This window comes from Aspergillus versicolor (assembly GCF_001890125.1).
Source record: "Aspergillus versicolor CBS 583.65 unplaced genomic scaffold ASPVEscaffold_15, whole genome shotgun sequence".
Classification (NCBI taxonomy): domain Eukaryota; kingdom Fungi; phylum Ascomycota; class Eurotiomycetes; order Eurotiales; family Aspergillaceae; genus Aspergillus; species Aspergillus versicolor.
In genome coordinates, this window is record NW_024467538.1 from 215,495 (window position 1) to 239,747 (window position 24,253).

The window sequence follows — 24,253 nt, forward strand, 5'->3', positions numbered from 1 at the left end:
GGATTTGAATTCGACAGGAGGTCGCTCGACAGCAGCCAAACTCCCGATCTGCCCGTCGTCGCAGCGGCGGAGTCGCGCACTCCACTCAGTTCCAGATCGATCGATGGTTCCCCGCAAGGTTTGCGCTATACGAGTCATAGCTGACGATTGCCAGTCTGTTGGGCAAGAAGAGCGTCGGGGAGACTTGCTGAGTTGCTGCAGAGCCTGCAAAGCCATTGTATCCTCACAGTCACAAGTCGGGATGCGCATTTCCCCTCACGTTCAAGGTTCAAATTCAAGGTTCAGATTCGACACTGACTCTGCAGGATTCATGCAAGCAACTGCCGGCAGTTGGCAATGGCGCCGAGACGCTTGGACGCGCTTGTTCCGTATGCCGTTCTCCCGTAGTTGTCTATCAGCCACGTTGCTGCGTCTGCAGTCTACACCTGTTGCCTCAATTGCTGTAAACAGCCGTTGTCTGGTTCGCGTTTCTTCTGACAGCGTCAGCAACCAAGGAATGCGGGCGCTGGACAAAGAGGCTCTGGCAATGCCCACTTTTGGCCCGTCTCAGCTGCTCCGTGATGGACCCAGATCAGCCACACCATCTCCCAATCAGTCGAGTCTGGGGCATTCCCAATCTCCCACCGCCCCGGCTAGTAGCACCAGTTGGAGGCGACTGAAACCAGATGGGGATGGTGCGAATTGCCCAGGATTGCAGTCTCGTGTTTGGCTTTTCACGGACACACTGTGAAACTCTATCGCAGGCAGAGTTTGCTGAATTCTTGAATGCAGCACAATGACAATCAAACATTGAGTCAGTCGTTTGTCCTGCCTGTATTCATGTCGCTCATCTTGCGAACTGATCAATTCGTGGTCTCAATTCTTCAAAAAAAAAAAACAGCGACCTGTTCAGTCTCCGTGTGTGTAATGAGCATAACTTGAATAATTCTGTTATTCAGTTTTCCGAAGTTATTCCAGATGTCGTCATGATTATGTAATACGTAGTTAACATACAAATGAACACCAATATATATATATATATATATACACATAACATCTACACACAAATATATCTATGTCATGATTCAACCACTTCTCCTCGCAGGCGGCCATTCCGCGCGCATGGGATTCCGCAAGGAACTTATCTGTCTTAATGAAATTCCAGTCTACGAGCACCAGCTTATCAGACTGCGCATCGCGTGTCCCGACGCCGACGCAGTCTATCTGTCCTTGCCAAACCCGAGTGTACTGGCTCCAATATTAGAGAACCCACGCATCGAACGGCTTACGGAGACGACCCTGCAGTTGTATTACAAAAGACTTACATTCCCGGTAAATCTTCTCTACGATGATCAGGACGTGGGTCCGGCTGGCGGCCTTCTTGCTGCCCACCGCGACGATCCAGATGCTTCCTGGCTTGTCGTAGCTTGCGATTACCCATTTGTCTCGGTCTCTTGTATGAACCAGCTATGCAAAGAAATGGCAACACCTGTTACGTGCTTCGAAAACGCGGATGGGATTCACGAGCCGCTGCTGGGGGTCTGGTCAGCCCCTGCCTTGTCGCATCTAAAAGAGAATGTGAAAAAGGGCATTCTGGGCCCAAAGTCCGTCCTCAAGTCGCAGGGCAAAACAATTAGAACCCACGACGAAAACTGTCTATACAATGTGAACACGCCAGCGGAATATGAGGGAGCTCTACGGATGAGCGAGTACATCGCGTCGATTACACAGGACATTGGGACTTATGTTCATAGCTATGGTTAAATATGATCAACATGGGTAGATATCAACTGCACTGCCATTGCCCAGCTCGCTCACTCCCCTGGGAATATGGACCCAGCAGTTGGCAGAGAGGAATGGCTTCGTCTTGCCTGGGCTGTGGTCGTCGATGATCCACACTTTCCCACTATCAGGGCTCAATATGCCCGGTCGGAATATGTCTGGATCTTTGCGAAATGACAGTACTGGACTCTTTGCACTGTCACACCGCGAGAGCCCGTTTGTATGTGGATCCGACAGTTCGAGAGCGACTGTGTGCGGCCTTTCAGCCGTTTGCAACTGCAGCGTCTGCAGGTATCGCAAAACAAAGAAGCGAAGGCACGCAGCAGCGGCGACAGGATTCCCTGGCAGCCCGAAGAATGCGGTCTCGCGTCCACTACTGGGAAGCATCGAGAACAGAATCGGATGGCCTGGCTTCACAGCAGCCTTGTGGAAAACAGTCCGTCCGCCAATGCTGTTCACTAGCCCGGGAATGAAATCGCAGCGACCGGCAGATACTGCTCCGGTGGTTACAATAATATCATACTCGTCCAGGACCGTTGAAATGGCATCCTGCATGGCCTCTGGGCTGTCCCGGACGACGCCGCGAAAGTCAACATCAACCCCCCATTTCCGCAGCATCGTCATCAGATACGGTCCATTGGCGTCATGTATCATAAAGTCATGAGGCTGGCTGAGTGCATCCGGCGAGAAAAGCTCAGAGCCTGTCGAGAAAACAGCCACTCGAGGCCTGCGCAGGACTGGAATGTGCCTGACGCCAACCGATGCCAGGGCCATAACATGCTGCGGCAGCACACTCTCTCCAGCTTCAATAATGACGTCCCTCTTGCTGAAGTCCCCTCCAGCGAACCTCCTATGCTGGAAGTGTCTGGCAGGCTTATACACTTCAATATACCGCCGAGTCGAGAATTTGTTCTCGCTTACGACGACATCCTCAACAGGCACACAGCAATCATACCAGTCTCGATCCAAACCAAGGGGAAATGGAGCCCCTGTCATGATCTCCACGCAAGGGGGGACTCCATCCCTGAGATCGCCCCCCGTTGAATGCGGCTGATCCCCAGCAGTCGTCGTGGCTGTGACTTCGAAAGTGACTGGGGCTTCAGCACAGGCGTGTTCTGTTGCTGCCGCGCTTAGCGCAAAGCCATCCATCGCAGAGGTATCATACTGCGGCGTATAGATTGGGCTGTGGATTGTTGTCGAAACCACCCGGTCGCAGGCATTATATATCAAACAGGATTCTGTGGGAGAGGGCTTGCGCTGGCGCTGACCCTCCGCCTCATCCTCAAGCAGCCGTATAGCCTTTGCATATGCCAGGGGCATCTTAACTGTATCTAGAGGTAGTAATTGTACAACCCAGGTGTAATGACGATACTTGGCACAGTTTAAGCTCTCCGACTACCACATACATCATCATGAAATCACGACATAGAAGTAACCTCAACTAACAATTAACATCAACACCTTGTAATTATCTCTCCGCAGCTTCAACATGCCCAGGATCGTCGAGTCCAGGGACTCGATCAAGAACATCTGGGGCGACCGCACGCCCTACAAGCACCAGTGGCCGACGCGGTGCGATTCGCATCTCGTCGATAAACCCGACAAATGGGTCCAGAGTGCTTGTGTCCTTTGCAGGTAGGCTCTATCTTGATTTACAGATCAATACTTATTCATGAAGCAATGGCTGCGGCATGGACATCGGGGTCAAAGACGGCAAAGTCGTCGGCGTGCGTGGACGAACCGACGACCGGGTCAATAAGGGACGACTTGGGCCGAAGGGTTTGAACGGGTTCGTATGCTACATTCTTGCACTAAAAATACTAACAACATAGATGGATAACACTTGGCCACCCCGACCGTCTGCAGCACCCGCTGGTCCGACGCAATGGCAAGCTGGAGCGGGCGTCGTGGGACGAGGCCATGTCGCTGATTGTAGATCGCGCAAAGGATATCCAGTCGAGGCTGACGAACCACGGCATTGGATTCTACACCAGCGGGCAGTTGATGCTCGAGGAGTATTATGTGCTCGCGATGGTTGGGAAGGCTGGGCTGAATACGCTGCATATGTATGTGCTGCTCACTATACCTGTCCAATGCTAACGGGATAGGGATGGGAATACGCGTCTGTGCACTGCAACTGCGGCGGCGAGCATGCGTGAATCATTTGGAAGTGATGGCCAGCCTGGTTCATATGCAGATATCGACTATACCGACTGCTTGTTCCTGGTCGGACATAACATGGCCGCCACGCAGACGGTGCTATGGTCTCGAGTGCTGGACCGTCTGGCCGGGCCAAACCCACCGGTACTCATTGTCGTCGACCCTCGCATGTCGGATACAGCAAAGAAAGCGACAATCCATTTGTCCCCGAAGATTGGGACCAACGTGGCCCTGATGAACGGGTTACAGCACCTGATTATCGAGAACGGCTGGGTGAACGAGGACTACACCGCAAAGCACGTCTGCGGGATAGACGACTTGAAGAAGACCGTTAAGGAATACAGACCTGAATATGTTGAAAGGATCACCGGAGTTCCTGTCTCCCAACTGCACGAGACTGCGCGAGCCCTAGCAACATCCGGCAGTCTGCTCTCGACAGCCCTGCAGGGCGTCTACCAGTCCAACCAGGCCACCGCCGCAGCATGCCAAATAAACAACATAAATCTACTCCTAGGACACATCGGCAAGCCCGGAAGCGGCATCCTTCAAATGAACGGACAGCCCACGGCACAAAACAACCGCGAAACAGGCTGCGACGGCGAATACCCCGGATTCCGCAACCACCAGAACCCCCAGCACATGCAGGAAATCGCCGACATCTGGAACATCGACCTGACGCACGTTCCGCACTGGAACGAACCAACGCATATCCAGAACATGCTCAACTTCATCGCAGCCGGCAGCATCGAGATGTTCTGGGTGTCTGGCACAAACCCCCTTGTCAGCCTCCCCCATCTCTACCGCGTGCGCGACCTCCTCACGAAACCAGACCTCTTCCTCGTCGTGCAGGATATATTCCTCACCGAGACAGCAGCGATCGCAGACGTGGTCCTACCAGCCGCACAATGGGGCGAGAAAACAGGCTGCTTCACCAACGTCGACCGCACAATGCACCTGTCGCAAAAGGCCGTCGAGCCACCGGGGGAAGCAAAGCCAGACCTGGAAATCTTCCTCGACTTCGCGCGCCGAATGGACTTCTGCAATAAAGACGGCGGCGTGCTCATCCCCTTCACGAAGCCCGAGGAAGTCTTCGCCGAATGGAAAAGGATGTCCTCTGGCCGACCCCTCGACTGCAGCGCGCTGAGCTACGAGAAACTAACCGGTGGCTCCGGCATCCAGTGGCCCTGCACGAAAGAGTATCCATACGGTAAAGAGAGACTTTTCGAAGACGGGATCTTCTTCACAGATACCGAGTACTGCGAGAGTTTCGGGCACGATCTCGACACCGGCGCACCGCTCACCAAGGCGCAATACCAGGCCATGAACCCAGCAGGCCGAGCTATTTTCAAATCATGTCACTATAAGCCGAGTCTGGAGCAGCCGGATAACGAGTTCCCGTTTCTCTTGGCGACAGGGAGGAATGTCTTCCATTTCCATACTCGGACCAAGACCGGTAGATCGAAGCGGTTGCAGGGCGCTGATCGTGATGCATGCGTTGTTGTATCTCAGACGGACGCAGACAACATCGGCGTTAGTAACGGCGAGATGGTAATCGTACGGTCCAGACGAGGACAAGTTGAGCTCCCGGTAAAGACTGAAGGAATCAACACAGGCCACGTCTTCATTCCGTTCCATTTCGGATACTTCGACTCAAAGGACAAGCGCGCGCGGGCAGCAAACGAACTCACCATTGGTATGACCCCATCCTTTGAATAGCAAGACATATCTAACAAACCAGAACAATGGGACCCCGTCTCCAAACAGCCAACGTTCAAATCCGGCGCGGTTCGAATCGAAAAATGCGTCCAGAAGGAATCGCAGCCCCCTATCGCCCCAGAGCGTCAAACAGCCGCCATCCACGCGGTCAAAGAGAATAAAACCAACGCAAAAGAAACCGGAAACCGCAACGACAAGTCCCAGAACCGCATTCGGTGGTTGGAAATGTGGCTAGGCGCAACGCACGAAAGCCTCGAGATGTTGCGCGATATCTACAGCGACCTCATCCCACGGCTGGTGCACGATCTGGAAATCCAGTCTGGCCTCGAAGTGATGAGACGGATTACGTACGATGCTATAGAAAGGCTGGAGCCTGTCATATCGCGGTACCATGAGAGTCGACGGTACGGACGAAAGGTCTGCGAGAGGCTGCGGCGGTCTCTGTTCCCCATGGAAGAGGACGTGTCGAACGATGTGTACGAGGCGCTGATTGCGCTGCAGTCGCTGGAGATGTTTCTGACGTATATCGAGGGTCATTTGACGGCGTTGACGCCCGCCAGTCAGGCCCTTTGGGACACTGAGTTTGTAAATGCAGTTACCTTTGCTCAGACGAGTGTGGGCAGGCAGAAGGCGTGGGTTACGCAGCATATCAAGGTGAAGAGCCCACAGACGCTGCTTGTACCACAGAAGCCACTGAGTCAGTTGGATACATCTGCGTCAGGGCTGGCAAGGGAGTTTTATTACTGAGAACACCGTATATTTAATTATGTACTTTAATGTATAGCTTGGACAGAGACTTCTCCGGCCTCCGTACTGGGGAATCATTGGGCAAGACTGTAATGAGATTAATATCTTCTGCACTCCCTGAAGCTGGCTTCGTAGGGTTCGTGCTTGATCGGAATGTCCCTCGCGTTGACGGTGCGGTTTGAAAAGTCGGATATGATTTTCTTGCAGAAGCAAACCACCGCGGTAGGAGTCTCTTGAGTAACGCTGCAATGGCAGGCATGCAGGTGCACATAACGCTGACGTCTCCCTCAATAACACCGTAGTAGGAGATCTCGCCGCCGTTATCTGCAATATGAGTAAGAAAGAGTGTTGGTACGTGCTGGTGAGACTCACAAGTAATGTTATACGTCGTGATGGAGTGATAGAGATGCGACAGACGAAGGATGCCCGCGACGATAATCCTGTTCTAATTAGAAAAAGCCATCAAGAAGCTGTTCTCGAACATACAAAATACCAACAGAAAACATGCTGATCACTCGAATCTTCTTCGCCAGAGGCAGATTCAGTTTCAGCAGCAACGGCAGCGGCAGGAGCATAACCACCACGTCCAGGGCGATATTCAGCGGCGGCATGACCTTGAAGGCAGTGTAGCTGAGACACGTCCCTTCAGAGATACCGTCAAATCTTGTCCAGTAGTACGAGGCCGGAGTACAGTCGAACGCGCTCTGGAAGACGACTGCGACGGAGTACGCCGAGCACAGGGCGATCAGACCATAGGTGACGCGTTTGAAGGTGCGGGTGGTGAAGATGCGGAGATAGAAGAATAGAATAGCCAGCTTTGAGACTGAAACCGAAAAGTAGAAAAAAAGGATGCCGACATAGAAGAACTGGCGTTGTTAGAATGGCTGTTGCGTAGCTTATAGAAACGAACCTTCATCTGGGTGATGATTTGGGCCTGGGTGAGCGCCCACATGTCTGTTCCCCAGCCTATATTCGCTCCTGGACTGTTTAGCAGCGGAAATATATTGTCCAAAGACCTTACCTGCAATCATCATTGCTGTGTCAACCATCGCCGTGATCTGGTCTAGTCAGACACAATCCACGCCCAGATAGAGCACGTACAAAAGTAACAATGCCAATCACATCGTCTACCCCAAAAGAGTCAGAGAATGGAGGCCGGCCAGCGAGTCTGAATCCCATTATTATCGTAGTCAGAGTGATGAAGGACGAGCCGACGGCGATCTGGGTTCCGTGGCGACTGCGCGGGGGAATTTCGCAAACGGCATTGGTGATGTTCATGGAATCTGATGGTTAAAGCGTGTTAGAGTAGGATACAGTATGTAGGCAGTAATCTTACAGAGATATTCACGTAGTTGGCAGTCTCTCTCGTAGCACGACGTGATTCCTTCATACTCTGCCGCGCACAGGGCTTGCTGTGCCCCGTTGCAGTCGAACAGGCCAGGTAAGCAGTTTGCCTAGTTATCAATTAGGGGTCTGTATCACTTTTATCAAGAATAAGACACTTATACCGCGCACTGTGGGAGGTTGTTGATGTCCTCGCAGGCCTCAGCATCTGCCAAATTGGGCATTGACATCAACACCAATATAACCAACACCCATATCCTGGCCATCATTCAAGGTGGCTGAACACAGCATGTCTGTAAGAGCCGGGCGTTCGAAATGCCGAGGGAAATTCCTCATTGCAAAATTAAAAAGCCCCGAGCACTGGTTATAAGTCTTTATATTATAGTGAAAGGTCACAATCAACCGAGGAATATACGAACTGCCCGCACCAGTGGCTGCGCCGAGACAGCCACCAGGAGACGTGACCAGTCAAATCGTCCTTGAAACACGAGGCTTGCCTGCCAAGGTGAAGTGCCGGAAATGGTTGCGCGTGCAGGTTTTTAATTTATTCCGTCCAGTCGGCGTGGTTAGACGCTCTGCATGACGGATCTGACACGGAGACCGAGCGCAGGATAGAGGACTTGGACTTTTGCGGAGTATTACAGTTGATAGATCAAGACTATCTGTACTAAGTGCCGTTTCAACGGCTTTTCTTAGCTTTTCTCCACTAGATTGTCGTTTCAGAACCGCCTTGATTGTTAGAAGAGCCAATCTGCATATATTAAGCAGATCTACTGCCTCTCTATGAACACAACTTTGCTAGCGTACTCTCCTTTGAAAGAATACTGCAGGCCCAGGTTCATCAGCATCGAGCCCGCAAAGGGCCCATCACGGTCAACACTATACATCGCTTCCGGCTCCAGTCCCTGTAATTTCACACGCGGCAAGGCATGGTTTACATTCGGGGCCAGTTGAAAGAGAAACAATACTGCCTGGTCTTTGCTTTCCGAAACAAACAGAGCTGCAGGCCAGTTCGACTCCTCAGGCAGAGCTAACCGCCACATATCGCCTGTGAGAATGATCGGATTCACCTTCTCTGCCAGGGAAATCAACCCGGGAATGGTCTTCTTCTCGTCCTCAGTGATCTCCGTTGGATCGAGCTCGAGACCAAACGACCCGCCCATCATGGCGACGTGGGCACGGAAGGTTAATGGTGTAGTCCGCCCTGTTTGGTGGTTGGGCACGCTGGATACATGGGCACCCATTGTACTGGCAGGGTAGGCGAGCGAGGTGCCAAACTGAATAAAGATGCGCTCGACAGCGTCACTATCATCTGATGTCCACACCTGCGGGAAGTACTGCAAGATCCCTGGATCAAACCGACCACCACCAGATGCACAGCCCTCCCAGAGAACGCCAGGAAAGCGATTTGTTAGAACATCAAATACGCGGTACATGCCCAGCATGTATGCATGGTTTGCGCTAGGCGAGGGCGTCTCAGCCATGCCCCGGTTGTGGTCCCATTTCACGTACGTGATATCGGCGCTGTTGAGGAGGTCTGTGATTGTATTTATAATGAAATCCTGCACCTCTACCAGACCTAGATTCAACACCAGCTGGTTCCGCTGCTCGGTCCGTGGATACTTGCCGGCATGGAGCACCCAGTCTGGATGGTTCTGGTACAAAGTAGACTGAGGGTTCACCATCTCCGGTTCCACCCAGATGCCGAAGCGCAGGGTCGAGGACGAGTTTGCAACCTGGAGGGAGGTTATTTTGTCTACCAGCTGTGCTAGACCACCAGGGAATCGCTCCGGATTAGCAATCCAGTCTCCAAGTCCTGCACTGTCCGATGTTCGGGGGTATTCCTGGCCAAACCAGCCATCATCCATGACCAGCAGTTTCACACCTAGTGCCGCAGATTCCTGTGCAAGACGGCACATTCGGTCATGATCAATATCGAAATACAGACCTTCCCAGCTGTTTAACAGCACTGGACGATCGTCGGTCGCAAATTTGCTACGGATCAAGTGGTTCCTGTACAACCGGTGGAGGGAGCGCGACATCCCTCCTACACCATCTGCCGAATAGACCGCAACACACTCAGGCGAGGTCAGCGTTTCGCCCGGTGCAAGCTTCCAGGACATCTGGTTTGGTCCGACCGAGACGCGCGTCAAACCCTGCGATCCCTTCTCAACCTGGATAGAAAAGGAGCCGGAGTAGACGAGCGAGAAACCCCATGCTTCACCCTGCGACTCAGTGGTGGAGGGATGCACCAGAGCGACGAACGGGTTATGGAGATGGGACGAGAAGCCCGTCGTGCTGCCAACGCTGTCCAGAGGTTAGTATCTCGATAATTGTCTGGGCCCTGCCTACCTCTGCACGCCATAGTCCACCGTTCGTCTCTGCCGGTGCGCCTCCCTGGCCCAGTCACCGCGCAGTCCGAGCATCTCCAGTTCCTCAAAGGGCAGATCAACGCTCATGCTGGCGAGAGATTCAACCGTAATTTCCTCCGCACTATCATTGGTAATGCTGGCACTTCGCACGATTGCATTATACCTGGGAAAGACGGTATACGTCAACGCCGCAGCAATGTCACTATACTCATCAAACAGTCGAACAATAACCGTTTGGGCATCACGAACACCAGCAAACGTTGCAGGAAGTCCACCCAGGTCTGGCTTTCCAGGAACAAGTTCATGCGACCGATACCGAAACGCCGAGATGTTATGCCCTTCTGCCTGACGAATGCAAAAGGCTGGGATGCGAAAGTCGCCCCGTCCTAGGTCCGGGAATTCACGGCGGACGCGATCAGGCATGCCCGTCCAGCCATCAATGACGGGCTCAGGATCCGCCGGGATAGGCCCGGCGACGAGGGCACCAAAGTGGTCCGATCTCAGGTCGCCGGTGGCTTCATCGACGTGGAAGCGATAGGAGAGATTATCGCCGTTGAGAGCAAAGTTAGTGCCGTTCACGGCGACTACAGGAGGGGTCAGATGGGTGATGTACGTCAGGGGATTGGATTTACTTTTTTCTTGCATTTCAACCATCCTGATCAGATGGACCGTTGCTTGGGAGAGGCAGGCATACGGTTATATAGGGCATCCTGCTGACGCCGCCTAACCAGAAGCGCCACGGAGAGTCTCCCGCGCATTGGAACAGAGGATAAAAACAGGCACTATAGTTTAAATTGAGAACTGTAACAAAAAAATAACGAGTGGACATGGCGAGACCGACAAAAGTCCGCCGCGAAATAAATAACCATCCCACTGCTGCAGGGTAACCTCGCGGTCAGCGGATATTTCGCGCCAGAGCCGCCATCAAATCAGCAGCTCGGAGCCCTAGATCGCGAGCCTCTGCAGTGACACTGGGGTCCTGCGAGGAACGAAGCAGCTGTTCCTGCCAGAAGTTCCAACGCTCGAGACCGAAAATTGGGCCCCGATAAAGACGCACCGCCTTGAACATCCGCTGGTTATCCTCATTGACAGACATTGGGTCAATGACCATGTTATGGAAGAAGAAGTACCCGCCATATATTACCCACGCGGACACGGTTTGGATGAAAGTGCTCGTGTGAGTCGAGCTGTCCCATTCCAGGCCCATCATGTCCCAGATCATGGACCGAATAGTATCCAGGCACCCAGCAGATGCCAGCCGGGCCTGGAAAGCAGTGGCGTTCAGAACCCTTGTGCCTTCGGGTCCGGAGGTGTAACCTGATAAAGATAAATAACGTCAGCTCCGTTATATCAGCTGTAACACATAATGGGCTTTTGAGTAAAACGTACCGTTAACATATCGGTAAGACTCCTGATGAAGGTATGGCATGGCCACGAATCGAAAATAGTCGTAATCCCGACATGTGCGCGGTCCTCCGACAGAATTACTGGAGACCATGATTGACCTTGCGTGTCTCTTATGCAGAATATCGCACTTCGACAGCTCCCGGGTAAGGTTTAGAAGCTTCGTCTGCGCCTGGTCGTTGTATGGAATGTCCAGTGAAATGCACAGAATGGCCTCGCTGAGGATGTGGTCACTCTTTGTCGGACAGCCTTTGTTCGCTTGGATTTGAGATGTCTCGTCCTGGCTGCTCGCATCCTCAGCAACGCTATCCTGGAGCTGAATGCTCTGAGAGGTGCTGCGCTGCTTGTCAGCAGGTACATCCCGTGAAATCAGTTGGTACAGCTCCTCGCAAGTGCTTTCCATGGCAAATATTTCCTCGGACTCTATATAGCGCTTCAGAATGCGGAGTACATTGCTCAGCTTATAGCCACCAGTTTCAGGGTTGGAGGGTGTTTCCGACATGATGTAAACTAAGGTAAATAATAATAATAAACGAAGAGGGAAATTAAAAAGACAAACAGTGCTACAGATCTGTTGAACTAGATGCAGAGATGGGGACACATCGGATTTATAAAAGAACCAAGGTGGCGACGGGGCGCTTTGACGGCGGGCGTGAAGCACAACGCCCACGGTTTTGCACTGCCAATCTCCTATCCAGTTTCAAACAGGTTGCCTGAATTCTGGATTGGGATGGATATCTGGTCCTACACCGGGCACAAGTAAGGGAGCCATCAAGTGGCGTGTTTGGGCCACAAGGATCTGAATTCCGTTTCTGCGTAGCGAATCTCTGTTTCCAAGTATAGTCTTTTAATCGCCCTCTCGTACGTATGGGGCTCTAAATAAAATTCTTTGTCCATGAGATGGCAGCTTCGTTTCGTCTTTATGGCCGGAAGCTCGCTTAATTATAGTCGTTTGAATCTTCAATGCTGTGTGAATCTGTAACATACATAAAGACCACATCAGCCCCATGACCTCTGCAGGGGACGCAGAGCAATCTCTTTGATATCTTGACGCTTTACAGCAGTTTCCACTCACACCAAACACACGCTGGTCTCAGCTATTCGTCCAACCACCCAACCCCCCTGCAAGCAACCTGGGAGCCCATCCGAATTAGCCAGAGAACATGAACGACATTCGGATCTTCAACACCCGAACCGCCACCATCCTCGTCGTCTTTGAATATGAGACTGTTTACACGTTTTGCCGTAGTCGCGTTCCTGACGATGTCCCGACTGAGGTTCGCCAACACAACGCGGAGGCCTGGCTGGTGGGCACGCCAATGCCCAGAAATGAACAACCCTGGGGGCCGAGACCGCATGCCTATCGCGACTGGGAGAATCTGTTTGAAACCGAGTGCGCAAGCCTAGCCGATTTGCGAGGCGACGCCTATAACCCAGCTCTGCGACGGCAACGCCCGGCTTTGTGGATGTACGTTGGCGCCCCCAACTTCGACTACGGAGACGAGGATGCCGAACCGGGTTCATCGCGCATTGTCACTGACCGAGGAAGACGCATGATTGGCGTCGCCGCCCATTCGAATGAAGAGGGTGCTCCTTTTGTACGTGCTAGCGAACACCAGGAGGTCTATGCAATCCACATAATCCAAATCATCGTGCCACATCCCCCCACTGTAATCGACGCTGCGTAGGCCCTTGCCGATCCCAGCTGGTGCCCTATGTCGCGATGGAGTCACCGAGAAGGTGGGCGTCCGTATCTCACAGCCTTACCCTGCCTTCGTCTCCTTTTTCCACCCCATCCCATCGAGAACCCCAGCCGTATAGACGGCGCCGTACCGGTCTTTCCGTGATCGCGAACAACAAGCACCACCAGAGACAACGACCGCCTGCAACCTGCACCCCTTTCGACTCATATATCTTTCCACGGTTCTATTACCAGCATTGCGATGATACCCCTGATACACTAGAATAAGCGTTCTTGTTCTCTTTCCGATATACCAAAGCATGATTTCACTGTGGGGACCGATGTGTTGGCTGTTATGATACCCTCAGCAATTTCCAATTTGCTTTTTTACTTTGTCCTTATCATTACTTTCAATAGTATGAAACTCTGCGTCGGCACTTCCGTTTCCTTTGGTTTGGGTTCATAACGAGTGACTATAAACGGAACGAAACAAGTAAGTACAGTAGCAGTCGCAACGGCAACTCCATCGGTAAGCATCATTTGTATAGCTCAAAGGGGCCCTCATTTAACTATCCGCGCAAGAGCTGCCATGGGATCGGCGGCTGTGGTTCCCAAATCTCGAGCTTCCTTGCTGATATCAGAATTATCAGAGAGCTCAGCTAACCTGGCCTGCCAAAAGTCCCAACGCTCCAAACCAAAGATAGAACCGTTTTAGAGGTCACCCGGTCGACAGGTCCTCCAGTTCCCAGTAGTCGTCGGCGGTGGGTGGACGACGATATGGTGGAAGAACAACTGTCTGCCATGCAGGATCCAAACCGCAGCCAGCATGACAAAAATGCTCCGATATGTGACACTGCATCGCTCCGTATCATGCTCCAGGACGGTTCTCATGCTCGGGATCATGAAGTGCACACTATTATCAAGTTCTACAGTTGCGAGCCGGGCTTGGAAAGCGCACAAGTTGACAAAGCGAGAGTTGTAGCACTCCAGCGATGTTCCTGTGGTTCGTGTAATTCAGTCAGTCTGTTCTACAACGGACAACAATCAACATACCTGCCCTGATCTCGACGAACTTCCCACGAAACAGTATAAATGACGTATCGTATGAGCACTCAATGCGCATGTATCCCTCACTTGTGCGGTCTATATTAATGCGCTTCTGCTCCAGAACATTGAACCTGTCGAGCCTGGCGAGCTGTGCCATAAGCGCCGCGAGCTTGTTCTGCGCCCGGTGGTTATGGGGGATTTGCTCCGCCACCTCGACGAAGAGACAGCACAGATTTTACTCTGCCCAGGTTTCTGGCGCCCCTGCATCTGGCATCATGTCATAGAGGGTCTTGGTGGTGTTTGCATGCGCGTTGAGGTCACCAGACACAACGAGTGCCGTGAGCAGCTTGATTGCACTTTCGCGATCGTATCTCTCACTACCATCGTCCTCAGCTACACAGTCCTTGCATTCAGAAGAAGGAAACTCGCAATCCGAGCCGTGAGCATCATCAGCTTCGTCCCCATCACTGGAAAACTTGAACTGAAGGCGCTCCGCGGACAGTGCGTGCAACATGCTATAACCTGGAAATTCAAAATCAAAATCAAAAGAAAAACTAATCGGTGAACCTACTTCCCTTCGCAAGACTTGGCTAGGTCGCAATGACTTTTAGACGACTGCTTGAATACTCAAACGTGGAATGAAACCGGTGCTGCCTATGGCTCAGGACTGGAAGCCACAAAGAGCCGGGCGCGAGGCAAAGGGCCTCGTTTTTAATGATGTTAATATATATTTCTTCTCAAGGTAAACTAAATATAGAATTACTGGCCAATTCTCCCGTTCTGAGGTAGAATCTAAAGCATTCGTGACATTGCAAGGATGGGGCGTCAATATGCCACGTTCACGCAATGCTGCCTGGCCTACGCATAAAAAGGTTCATGTGCACGCCTGCCTTAGGCACCTATACAAACGAATTAAACGAGAATGGCCTGGGACCATAAAAACGGGAGCAGCTCTGCCCCCAGGAGTTGTCTTGATCGGACATCTGCAAAGTCTAGGACCTCTCCTGATTCTCAGCACCCTCTTTGGATCGCAACATCGAGCGAAACACCATATCTAACTGACGCCCCTTTACCGATAATCCATCTTTTGACAATACAATACGATTGTCGGTATCACAAGCACCGTCCAGGCCACGATCTTCACATTCAGCAAGCCCCATGGACGCACCGGCGAAGGCCCGACGTAAATGTGCAGGCTGCAGGCGCAGGCCTATTTGGACGACTTTGGAACTCCGATGCCACCATCAGAGGAAGACAACGGACGAAGGCCTCGCGCATACTTGGATAATGACGGTGTCCTTTACCACCTGCGCACCGGTCTTCCCCAGCTGGATGGGTGCATACCCATGAACGAACTCCCATACTTCCCCGACAACCTGTCTACCACGGCTACAACTTTTGAAATTTTGGCACTCAGACCTCCAGTATTCTGAATGCATATCGGGGGAGCATTTAATTACCGGCATCAGGACGATCATGGTAGCCCTCGCAAGGCTCAGCACAACGAGGCCGGTGCATGGCGGATAATCACCACTGGAAGAAGAACTTCCTAACCATGATCACCCATTCAGGTACCGGTTCTGATGTCCAGACAGATCAGCTGAATAGTAGGAAGTTTGAGGAAGTGCCAACTAGGATAGGAGATGTCCAGGTAACCTAGAAAGGTGGCAAGATCTGTCGCGCAGAAATTCTGCGACTGCGGCGATGTAGTTCAGGAAGGACGACAACCTTGCAATATCAGACCGCTCGGACTTCGAATGGCACGCGCACTCGCCAGCACTGGAGCCATCTTCAAAATGTTCACCTGGTTGAAGCGCCGGTAACTCCCTGGCGAGTCGCGGCCAGTCCTATCTCACGATTCAGCTCGGTTCGTACAATTCAATCCGCCAGGCCCAAAACAGGCTCACTGTGCCTGTCAGTCGACAATTCAAGAATTGCCAATCAAGTACAATTTCTGCAGGGTCGCGTTTCTGGGCAAGCCGCAATGGATCACTAGCTTGTCGCCATACCTACCCCGTACATGCCGTTGGTGACTATCATCTCAGAGTGCTTCGATAGCTGGCTTTTGTAGCCCAAGACCACTTGATCGACCAGGGCGCAGTTGACACCAGACCTACCAGAAATAATAGTAAAAAATGTTCATTGTTGTCATTGTTTGGATGGAAACCGTGCTTGTGAATGGAGCGCCCGGTCTCTTGGATGTGGCTTGCTTGTAAAGCCTCGTTGCGTTCACAGATACTGTCTAAGTAAACCCTAAATCTACTATACTTTGGGCGATTGCTATCATGGTGACGCTGTAGTAAAGTGCTCCAACATTACTTTGTACTTCTCTATTCTTGTATCTATGTTTACTAGTATAAAACTTTGGATTGCACATCCGCTTCTTTTGTTTTGATTTATAACGAGTGACTAAACAGAAGGAATATCGCAGAAAAACGAGTAAATACAGCAGCAGTCACAGCAGGAACTCCGTCCAGGGATCTCAGTATCTTATCTGACTGTACGCGCAAGACTTGCCATAAGGTCGGCTGCCCGGGTTCCTAAATCACACGCTTCCTCGCTGATATCAGAATGGTTGGAGAGCTCAGACAGTCTTGCCTGCCAGAAGCCCCAACGCTCCAGTCCGAAGATGGGACCGGAATAGAGTTCGTATGATTGGTATGCCTGGGATGATCGGGCTGTGGTAGGTTCCGGGTCGATTACAATGTTGTTGTAAAATAGTTGCCCACCGTGTAATATCCAAACCGCGGCCATCTTAATCTGGATACTAAGGTCCTCAGGGGTCCCCGCAACTTTTGGCTGCTCTAAGACATCCCTCATGGTCCATAGCATATCTGATGTATTATCCATGATCCCCGCGGTGGATAGCCGAGCCTGAAAGGCGCATAAATTGACATATTTGCTGTCGTACTGCTGGGGCCCTACTCCTGTTTAGTGAAGCTCATGTCAGCGTCCTCATACGCCGTGTAGCGATTAGGCTGAGCCTTACCATTGAATAGCTCGCACCAAGTTCTCGCATATACGCGTAAGTGAACGTAATTTGAGTAGACAAGGCTGAGCTGGCCCACCCCTTGAGGGTGCGTATACCAGCGTCTATTCCGTAACACATTGAATCTGTCACATCTCGCGAGCTCTCCCACGAGTCTTACGAGCTTGTTCTGTGCTCTATTATCATGTGGGATTTGCTCTGCAGTGGCCAGAACTAGGCTGCTAAGAACTCCTTCATACCAGGATTCTTGGGTCCCGGCTTCCGGCATCATGTCATAAAGGGCCTTGCATGCCTTTAGCTCGGCGATGGTGTCGTTGGACTGAAGGAATTCTTTGAGCACCCGGATTGTGCCTTGAGTTTTGCGTTCGCTCTCATCCTCACAGTTGTAGGCATCGAGCTCAAGGCCATCAATGCTCTCATCCGACATGTAGTGGAGGCTCAATGCTGACGGTGATTGTGACATGCTGTTATTTGTGAACTCAGTGAAAACGACAAAAGCAGAACGAATGTGTGAGCCACTTCCATAGATGAGATTTGGATGTGAAAGTGAACCCTTTATACAGTGGGCGATGAATGAAAGCAGGAATAAAATTGCTGCTGCCGAGAACGCCCGAGATTACGACAAAGACCCGGGCGCAAGCCACATCTCGTCTTTGATATGGAAGTAAATATAGATTGCCAAATGGACCAAGTCAAAGAAGGGCGACATGGCGGATAAAGGCCATGCTTCCCAGCTTTGTGTATATTGCGCTCCAGATATGGGTTATAAATATGGAACGCTTTATTTCCAATTCCAAGCTGTCCCGAGATACAGCAGGACAGGCGTTGGCATACCCATTACTGTTTGTAGTATATCGATGTCTGTCACCAAAGAAATCGTTGCGGATGACATCTACATGTTCCCCTGGGGACATTTGGATGAAACCGGAGAAGGCCCCCCTGAGGAGATGTGCAAGCTCCAGGCTCAGGTATACTTATCCGCGCCGAGTACTCCAATGCCAACATCAGAGGCAACCAAAGGGCCACGCCCTCATGCCTACAGGGATGGGGAGGGTTTGCTCGCGCACCTGCGGTGTGGTTTACCTACGTTGAATGGCATTGTCCCTCCACCCAGTGGAAAGGACATAGTATATTGGATGTACGTCGCTGGACCATTCGATTACCAGCAGCAGACGCAAAACGGCCAGTCACCGCAGGAATCGCTGCCTCCACCTGGTGGATGGCGTATTGTCACCGATAGGAGCAAGAACTTCGTCACTATGTTGGTGCATAACGCCGACCCGCGCGCTCGGGGTCGGTTTGAACGAGTGCCAGTGCGGAGAGGCCTGGTGGAGGTGACTCGCCGAGACGGTATGATCGTTGAGACCAGGATTCTACCGCCAGAGTATGACTGACCTGTTGGCTGAAATGGTAATCTTGTCGAAAATGTATCTGTATATAGCTGCAAAGGCATTCGCGCCATGACATATGCATGGAGTAAACGTGTTTTCTCTCCTCTGTTAAAGTAGGCCTATTATTCAACGGATACTTTTTCCTTTTTAAAGTATATTGCCAACTACCACCGGACTGAATGGCTAGGCCAGGTATCATGGACAGGAGGGATAGATACTACAGGTAGCAGTGGATTATAGCCGGCTAACAGCCAGCTTCAAATGGTACGAAGTGTAGCGAATAACAGAAGCTAATACTAACAAGAAATATCAGGGAAGCAGCGCCAGAAGTATCAATGAGTCCACAGTATATCAGCAACCGCAGTTACCTGGAGGCAATTCTCCCCATAGCAGAGGCAGTAACAAGTCGTCACCACGCATGAGCACTACCAGTACGCGCCAGAGCTGCCATGTAGCCTGCTGCGTCACCAGCAATTCGGCGGGCCTCGTCATTGACTGGATATTGCTCAGAGATCGAAATCTCCGCGAACCTTCTCTGCCAAAAGTTCCAACGCTCCAGGCCCAATACTGGACCGTCGTACAGCTCGTTCGTTTGGAAGACTTGGTCAGACTCGGCCGGAGGCTCTGGGTCGAGGACCATTGCTTGGGAAATAAAGTTTCCGCCATATCGAATCCACAGGGCAGAAACCGATAACAAGCGTAGACCATGCGTAACTCGTTGCAAGCCGCTCCAATGTATCTCTCATCCACCATATCATCAGCTCACGAGGCTTCAGGAAACCAACATTTGCGAGGCGGCCTTGAAATGCACAAATATTGAGCAGCTCAGAGGCCTCAGTATTAGTGTCCCAGGTTGCTATTGTTCGGGGTTAGCTTGAAGCTTGCACTGTTTGCCATTCACAGGAGACATACCCTCGCCAATTCGATGGCACTCTCTTTTGAACTCGGTCATGCCATCATAAAAAACAAACCCTGGCCTGCCAATGGGCTTGGTAAATCTGCCATATCTGCCCAGGTCCTGAACAAGTTTCACGAGCTTTTCCTGCGCCGGGTGTGAGTATGGAACCCGCCTCGCCGCACCGGGTAAGAATGCTCACTCCCTCTCGGGGACTATACGCCCCGACCACCACGGTGATCTCCTCCTCTTCTAGCTCGAGGCGTAGATTCAGCCCTAACATTATAGGTTGAAGCAGGGAAATGGGGCTAATCAAAGGAAAAAATATTTTTTTTTTTAAAAAAAAAAATAAATAACAGAAGATAACAGCCAGTAATGATATATTAATAGACCATCTACAAAGCTCGTTGGCCAGCAAAGCCTATGACAAAGATGTTATAAAGGGGCCTTTATTATTATTGAGTCGTCTACAAAGCATATCAGGTTTCTTTGGTGTATCACCCTGCCTTTATTGGGCACCCTTCGATAAAGCCCGAGCTAACAATAGAGGCTGACCCAGATAATGGAGTCTAGGCCAAATCAAATGGGGACTGCTCATCACACGAATGGGTATAAGCCAGATTTACAAAGCACGATATTCCAGATGCCACGAGGTGGAGGGCACGGCAGTCCCAATACCCCCTACTCTGGATTTGCCATCTGCAGTACAGGTTGAAGCACGTCCCTTGACCAAGCAATAGTCTGTCCGGAAGGCAGACGCTCCTACCCACGGCGACAATGAATGCAGGCCTAGGACCCGTAAACGTCCATGATACTATGTATATACATGTTCACGGTTCACCCATAGGGTGCCCATAACGGGGGACGTCATGCCCAAGTGCAAAGTGTACAGTTGCCAATGCCCCGCACCAATATTCATAGTAGTAACAGCATGGTTGTGGAAGTCTTGCCAAGCTCGCGCTCTGAACGTGGAGGTGGCGCTGGAGACTCCCAAAACGGCAACCGTTTCCTACGCCCGCAGCCAATATCAAACACCAAACAGGGAGGCCTTTCCTACTGCCTGGCCTGATTAAGATCCTACGAAGTATATGTACCCCTCGTGCCAGAAGTCCCCTCCATTTGTCTCATAGATTGTCCATTCTTTCCTGCTTTATCTACTCCGTATCTATATCTCAATCCCCAAGATATAGCACAATGTCCTCCCTACACGGCATCCTCGTCGCCCTGATCACCCCCTTCACGGACGACAGATCCAAGATCGATGAAGCCCGCCTAGAGTCCCACATCAACTGGCTCCGGGCCTCCGGTGTCCACGGCTTCGTCCCTGGCGGCAGCACAGGCGAATTCACAACCCTCTCGCTCGCCGAGCGCAAGCAGCTCACCGAGCTCTGCGTCAAGTTCGCCGGCGGCCTCCCCGTCGTCGCAGGGACAGGCAGCACCTCAACAGCCGAAGCAGTAGAGCTGGCCGTGCACGCCGCCCAAGCCGGCGCCGCGGGAGTAATGGTCGTCCCACCCTTCTACGACGCCGTCAACCTCGAACAACTTACCGAGATGTTCGCCGAAATCCACAGCGCCTCTAAGCTGCCCATCATGTACTATAACATCCCCTCTGCGTCGGGACTAACTCTCTCCCCGACCGAGATCGCAGGCCTGTCCAAGGTCGGCGTCAAGTACCTCAAGGATACCTCAGGCAACGCACCAGCCTTCACAGAGCTCGTCTTCAGCCTCTCCGACCAGATCACCGCGCTCAACGGGTGGGATACACTCACATTCTACGGTCTCGCGGCCGGATGTCCCGGTGGAGTCTGGGGAGCAGCGAACATCATCCCCGAGCTGGCGGTTGAGCTCTACGAGGCTGTGACTGTGCGTGGGGATCTCAAGCGCGGCCGGGAGCTCTGGACGAAGGCATTCCCGATCTGCAAGTTCTTGGAGTCGCATAATTATGCTGCCGCTGTGAAGACGGGGGTTGAGTTGAGGGGGCTGTCGACCGGTGGACTGCGCAAGCCGTTTGCGTTGCTGAATAGTGAGCTGCAGGCTGAGCTGAAGGGGCTGCTCCAGAATGCTGGAGTCAAGACTATTTAGCGTTTATAAGTAGCATTATGGAGATTTTATATAAATTCATGAATGACATGAATATCAAGATCGTTACACATCACATTCATAATCTGTAGAGGATAGCCCTGGTAATACTTTAACAAAACAACGGCCACATCTGCCTCTCCTGAATGAACGTCGTCCATGTAGGCATCGGCTCCCCCCGATTCGTCTCCAGATGCTCATCCTGCCTCCGCCACAAACTCACCATAATCTCTTTGGCCACGCCGAATCCCGCAGGACCATAGCTCGCCATCGCCGCATCAACCCAGGCCAGCACCGCCTCGCGCCTCTGCGTCGTCAGCGCCTCACACCCGGCAATGAAAGCAGGCCACGCCGCCCCAGGCCCAGTCGGATGTTCATGCGGCAGGGCAGCGGTAAATTCCGTCAAGGAGGCAATCACACTATCAATATGCGCCGCGAGGATAGCAGGGTGGACGCGGCGGATGCGTCTGTAGAAGAAGATAACGAGGGCTGCATTCAGCGCGCGCAGCATATGGCTATGCGGCTTTGCGGGCTCGCTTCCGGCCTTGAGAGACGTGAGATCACACGAGCAGATGAGATTCTCAAGGCGGATACTTCGGCGGTGCAGGGCTTCCCATGCTTCTAGACTGGTGTTCTCCCCTGCGAGCTGCGCTCGGCGGAAGGTTTCCATGACGTTTGCGAGACGGGTTGTTTGGGATAGAAGGCTGAGCCAGGTCTCTGGGATGCCGTAGACCTGTTTGTAGAGGGTGTCGGAGAAGCTGCGTGAGTCTTGGAGGTGGATGTCGTGTAGCCCGGTTTGTTCGTCTTTGGGCTCATTGATGTTTAGGTCGCTGTCTGCGTCGTGGGCTTCTAGGCGGAGGAAGTCGTCTAGGCGAGGGTTGGATTCGTGTGAGTTTTGTCCTCCTGGGACAGTTTGTTGGCGATGGCGTTGGAAGTTGGTGTCTAGGGCTTCGATGAAGGAGGTCGATGGGTTGTAGTCGTGGAGGACGTAGGTGCTCTCTCCGACTAGGCGGAGCCAGGTGTACATATGGTGCAGGAGCCGTGACTTTTGGGATATTCGATGCTTCAGCAGGCCTCGTACTCGTAGGATGTATTCGGCGTTTACCATGAGGGTTCTTGCATGTTGTTGCTGCCCTGATATGACCTGCGACAGTCAGTAGTGCATACATAAAGGTTAAGCAACATACCGTGTATTCAATAAGGCAACAAATGGCCATTAGCTGGTCTTTGTATTTTGCACGCTTTGGATCTATGGTTTCGTATCGCAGCGACTTTTGCATGTGGTCTCTGGCCTGCTCAAACATCTGGCCGGCAGCCTGCTGCCAGTGACCGGGTGACCCAACAGAACTGTTCGCTGATGCGAGATGCACTGCAGAGCAGGCCAACAGACCGTAAAGATTTGCTAGGCGTGCATGGCTTATTCTCTGCGAGCCCAGGATAGTCAAATCGTTATATGTCGCCATGGCACCAGCCAGGTTCATGGCCCTCCACGGGGACTTGTCGCCCAACGGGATAATGACCATCTGGGGAACCACTCTCTCATTGAAGTGTTTGAAAAGTAACGGCGCATCAGCCAGTGCAGCCGCGTCCAGAAACGTCGAGGCCATTTCAATGGCACTGGATGGGGGAGTCATGGCAGCTATGTTCTGGACTGGGGCGAGCTCCTCGGGGACAACAAACCCGTTCGATCCATTATCAGCCACCGCATCAGCACTTAAATACATATCGAAATTCAACATTGACGGTTGAAAGAATCCCGGCTGCTCCGGACTCAAGCCTAGGATATCTGACCAGTGCAGGAAGTCGTCGATATGGGAAGGCGAGTCGTCGAGCAATGATGGCAGTGCAACACCAGGATCCTGCGCAACAGCCGTATCAGGGACTGTCTGCGGAGGACTACGAAGCGTCCCTTCCGGCTCTGGCGGTGTGTACTTATGACTCTCTGGCTGCTGCTGCTCCCCCTGCATATTGCTGGGCGCATCAGGCGCAAAGTCCAGGACGCCAAATGGGCCCACGACAATATCGCCCACGGGCGGCCGGTCGGGATCGCGTGTCTTGACGTCGATTTCCGCGAGGGATGCACTAATGGAGCCAGAAACGAGGTTCGAGCCCAGGGACGTGCTCATAGACTCTCTCGACTGCTCTGGGGCGTGTCAGTGGCCGGCCACGGGTATGAGTGCCGTACTGACCTGTATAGAGATGGCGGCGGGTGCCAGCGGTATCGTCTCCCTTGTCGCTGCCGCTGCTGCTGCGCATCCAGCGGACTTCATTGGTAAAGCCCTCGCAGGCGACTCCCAGATTCCGACAGGTCCGACAGGCAGGCCGTTTCTGGTCGCATTTGACATGGCGGCGACGACAGGTGCGGCATGCGCCCAGGGTGTGCGATCTGCGGGGGCGGGTGGACCTGGAGCCCATGATGATTATTGCGGCCAGAAAGGAAGTGCATTTGAGCAAGAAGTCAAAAGAAGAAGGGAAATACGATATGAAGTGCAGCGCAGTCGCCGCAGCGGGGTGGCTGTCGGAATCTCCTGCCGCTTTGGTGAGTGGAGCACAGTCTGATATCACTATTTCCACGGACATGGAATCATATTTTAATTGCAAATATTATATATTTATGTGTGCAGGCTAGCCATCTGAACTGCTGGATAGATTTGGGAGATGCTGGGA

At 52.3% G+C, this 24,253-nt stretch overlaps 14 protein-coding genes across 14 annotated transcripts; 6 read left to right on the plus strand and 8 right to left on the minus strand.

Annotated features, from left to right (window-relative positions):
• The first annotated feature begins 365 nt into the window (after window positions 1–365).
• ASPVEDRAFT_47376 (uncharacterized protein) lies at window positions 366–890 on the plus strand. The gene has a single exon (XM_040813766.1). It carries the CDS (start codon window positions 371–373, stop codon window positions 728–730), a length of 360 nt encoding a protein of 119 aa, XP_040673954.1. The 5' UTR covers window positions 366–370; the 3' UTR covers window positions 731–890.
• Window positions 891–1,059: 169 nt separating this feature from the next.
• On the plus strand, window positions 1,060–1,743 carry ASPVEDRAFT_89422 (molybdenum cofactor guanylyltransferase; the record flags this gene model as incomplete). Its single annotated transcript, XM_040818605.1, has 1 exon — window positions 1,060–1,743. The coding sequence occupies one exon, from the start codon at window positions 1,060–1,062 to the stop codon at window positions 1,741–1,743; it is 684 nt and encodes a 227-aa protein (XP_040673955.1).
• On the minus strand, window positions 1,620–3,089 carry ASPVEDRAFT_47377 (molybdopterin molybdotransferase MoeA). The gene has a single exon (XM_040813767.1). The coding sequence runs from the start codon at window positions 3,079–3,081 to the stop codon at window positions 1,750–1,752; it is 1,332 nt and encodes a 443-aa protein (XP_040673956.1). The 5' UTR covers window positions 3,082–3,089; the 3' UTR covers window positions 1,620–1,749.
• Window positions 3,090–3,243: 154 nt separating this feature from the next.
• On the plus strand, window positions 3,244–6,693 carry ASPVEDRAFT_47378 (molybdopterin oxidoreductase family protein). Its single transcript, XM_040813768.1, has 4 exons — window positions 3,244–3,396; window positions 3,440–3,827; window positions 3,870–5,614; window positions 5,660–6,693. Exons 2-4 carry the CDS (start codon window positions 3,682–3,684, stop codon window positions 6,382–6,384), a joined length of 2,616 nt encoding a protein of 871 aa, XP_040673957.1. The 5' UTR covers window positions 3,244–3,396; window positions 3,440–3,681; the 3' UTR covers window positions 6,385–6,693.
• Window positions 6,459–7,952, minus strand: ASPVEDRAFT_89425 (uncharacterized protein; the record flags this gene model as incomplete). The annotated part of the gene is made up of 9 exons (XM_040818606.1): window positions 6,459–6,471; window positions 6,600–6,708; window positions 6,757–6,824; window positions 6,871–7,250; window positions 7,295–7,362; window positions 7,406–7,442; window positions 7,486–7,667; window positions 7,721–7,838; window positions 7,893–7,952. 9 exons carry the CDS (start codon window positions 7,950–7,952, stop codon window positions 6,459–6,461), a joined length of 1,035 nt encoding a protein of 344 aa, XP_040673958.1.
• A 546-nt stretch (window positions 7,953–8,498) lies between these two features.
• Window positions 8,499–10,754, minus strand: ASPVEDRAFT_57368 (alpha-galactosidase; the record flags this gene model as incomplete). The annotated part of the gene is made up of 3 exons (XM_040815330.1): window positions 8,499–10,035; window positions 10,081–10,684; window positions 10,733–10,754. 3 exons carry the CDS (start codon window positions 10,752–10,754, stop codon window positions 8,499–8,501), a joined length of 2,163 nt encoding a protein of 720 aa, XP_040673959.1.
• A 127-nt stretch (window positions 10,755–10,881) lies between these two features.
• Window positions 10,882–12,006, minus strand: ASPVEDRAFT_155904 (DUF3632 domain-containing protein; the record flags this gene model as incomplete). The annotated part of the gene is made up of 2 exons (XM_040808489.1): window positions 10,882–11,417; window positions 11,490–12,006. 2 exons carry the CDS (start codon window positions 12,004–12,006, stop codon window positions 10,996–10,998), a joined length of 939 nt encoding a protein of 312 aa, XP_040673960.1. The 3' UTR covers window positions 10,882–10,995.
• A 661-nt stretch (window positions 12,007–12,667) lies between these two features.
• On the plus strand, window positions 12,668–13,192 carry ASPVEDRAFT_34370 (uncharacterized protein; the record flags this gene model as incomplete). Its single annotated transcript, XM_040810850.1, has 1 exon — window positions 12,668–13,192. One exon carries the CDS (start codon window positions 12,668–12,670, stop codon window positions 13,190–13,192), a length of 525 nt encoding a protein of 174 aa, XP_040673961.1.
• A 423-nt stretch (window positions 13,193–13,615) lies between these two features.
• Window positions 13,616–14,746, minus strand: ASPVEDRAFT_155905 (uncharacterized protein; the record flags this gene model as incomplete). The annotated part of the gene is made up of 3 exons (XM_040808490.1): window positions 13,616–14,183; window positions 14,239–14,372; window positions 14,472–14,746. 3 exons carry the CDS (start codon window positions 14,744–14,746, stop codon window positions 13,897–13,899), a joined length of 696 nt encoding a protein of 231 aa, XP_040673962.1. The 3' UTR covers window positions 13,616–13,896.
• Window positions 14,747–16,646: 1,900 nt separating this feature from the next.
• ASPVEDRAFT_155906 (DUF3632 domain-containing protein) lies at window positions 16,647–17,766 on the minus strand. The gene is made up of 2 exons (XM_040808491.1): window positions 17,222–17,766; window positions 16,647–17,159 (listed from the first exon to the last, which is right to left on the minus strand). Exons 1-2 carry the CDS (start codon window positions 17,682–17,684, stop codon window positions 16,723–16,725), a joined length of 900 nt encoding a protein of 299 aa, XP_040673963.1. The 5' UTR covers window positions 17,685–17,766; the 3' UTR covers window positions 16,647–16,722.
• A 312-nt stretch (window positions 17,767–18,078) lies between these two features.
• Window positions 18,079–18,615, plus strand: ASPVEDRAFT_89431 (uncharacterized protein; the record flags this gene model as incomplete). Its single annotated transcript, XM_040818607.1, has 1 exon — window positions 18,079–18,615. One exon carries the CDS (start codon window positions 18,079–18,081, stop codon window positions 18,613–18,615), a length of 537 nt encoding a protein of 178 aa, XP_040673964.1.
• Window positions 18,616–19,021: 406 nt separating this feature from the next.
• Window positions 19,022–19,790, minus strand: ASPVEDRAFT_89432 (uncharacterized protein; the record flags this gene model as incomplete). Its single annotated transcript, XM_040818608.1, has 4 exons — window positions 19,022–19,254; window positions 19,301–19,468; window positions 19,525–19,654; window positions 19,710–19,790. 4 exons carry the CDS (start codon window positions 19,788–19,790, stop codon window positions 19,022–19,024), a joined length of 612 nt encoding a protein of 203 aa, XP_040673965.1.
• Window positions 19,791–20,701: 911 nt separating this feature from the next.
• On the plus strand, window positions 20,702–21,589 carry ASPVEDRAFT_144101 (dihydrodipicolinate synthase family protein; the record flags this gene model as incomplete). Its single annotated transcript, XM_040807963.1, has 1 exon — window positions 20,702–21,589. The coding sequence occupies one exon, from the start codon at window positions 20,702–20,704 to the stop codon at window positions 21,587–21,589; it is 888 nt and encodes a 295-aa protein (XP_040673966.1).
• Window positions 21,590–21,624: 35 nt separating this feature from the next.
• Window positions 21,625–24,021, minus strand: ASPVEDRAFT_47383 (Zn(II)2Cys6 transcription factor). Its single transcript, XM_040813769.1, has 3 exons — window positions 23,776–24,021; window positions 22,774–23,729; window positions 21,625–22,730 (listed from the first exon to the last, which is right to left on the minus strand). Exons 1-3 carry the CDS (start codon window positions 23,999–24,001, stop codon window positions 21,699–21,701), a joined length of 2,214 nt encoding a protein of 737 aa, XP_040673967.1. The 5' UTR covers window positions 24,002–24,021; the 3' UTR covers window positions 21,625–21,698.
• Between the last annotated feature and the right edge of the window lie 232 nt (window positions 24,022–24,253).

Bases quoted from the DNA above. Each gene is read 5' to 3' on its own strand.
- ASPVEDRAFT_47376 (XM_040813766.1), top strand. From the start codon at position 371: ATGCCGTTCTCCCGTAGTTGTCTATCAGCCACGTTGCTGCGTCTGCAG.
- ASPVEDRAFT_47377 (XM_040813767.1), bottom strand. From the start codon at position 3,081: ATGCCCCTGGCATATGCAAAGGCTATACGGCTGCTTGAGGATGAGGCG.
- ASPVEDRAFT_47378 (XM_040813768.1), top strand. From the start codon at position 3,682: ATGTCGCTGATTGTAGATCGCGCAAAGGATATCCAGTCGAGGCTGACG. The intron at 3,828-3,869 runs GTATGTGCTGCT...CTAACGGGATAG, and splicing joins GGGCTGAATACGCTGCATAT to GGATGGGAATACGCGTCTGT. The intron at 5,615-5,659 runs GTATGACCCCAT...CTAACAAACCAG, and splicing joins AGCAAACGAACTCACCATTG to AACAATGGGACCCCGTCTCC.
- ASPVEDRAFT_155906 (XM_040808491.1), bottom strand. From the start codon at position 17,684: ATGTCACAATCACCGTCAGCATTGAGCCTCCACTACATGTCGGATGAG. The intron at 17,160-17,221 runs GTAAGGCTCAGC...TTCACTAAACAG, and splicing joins TTGGTGCGAGCTATTCAATG to GAGTAGGGCCCCAGCAGTAC.
- ASPVEDRAFT_47383 (XM_040813769.1), bottom strand. From the start codon at position 24,001: ATGGGCTCCAGGTCCACCCGCCCCCGCAGATCGCACACCCTGGGCGCA. The intron at 23,730-23,775 runs GTCAGTACGGCA...GACACGCCCCAG, and splicing joins CCGCCGCCATCTCTATACAG to AGCAGTCGAGAGAGTCTATG. The intron at 22,731-22,773 runs GTATGTTGCTTA...TGACTGTCGCAG, and splicing joins GTTGCCTTATTGAATACACG to GTCATATCAGGGCAGCAACA.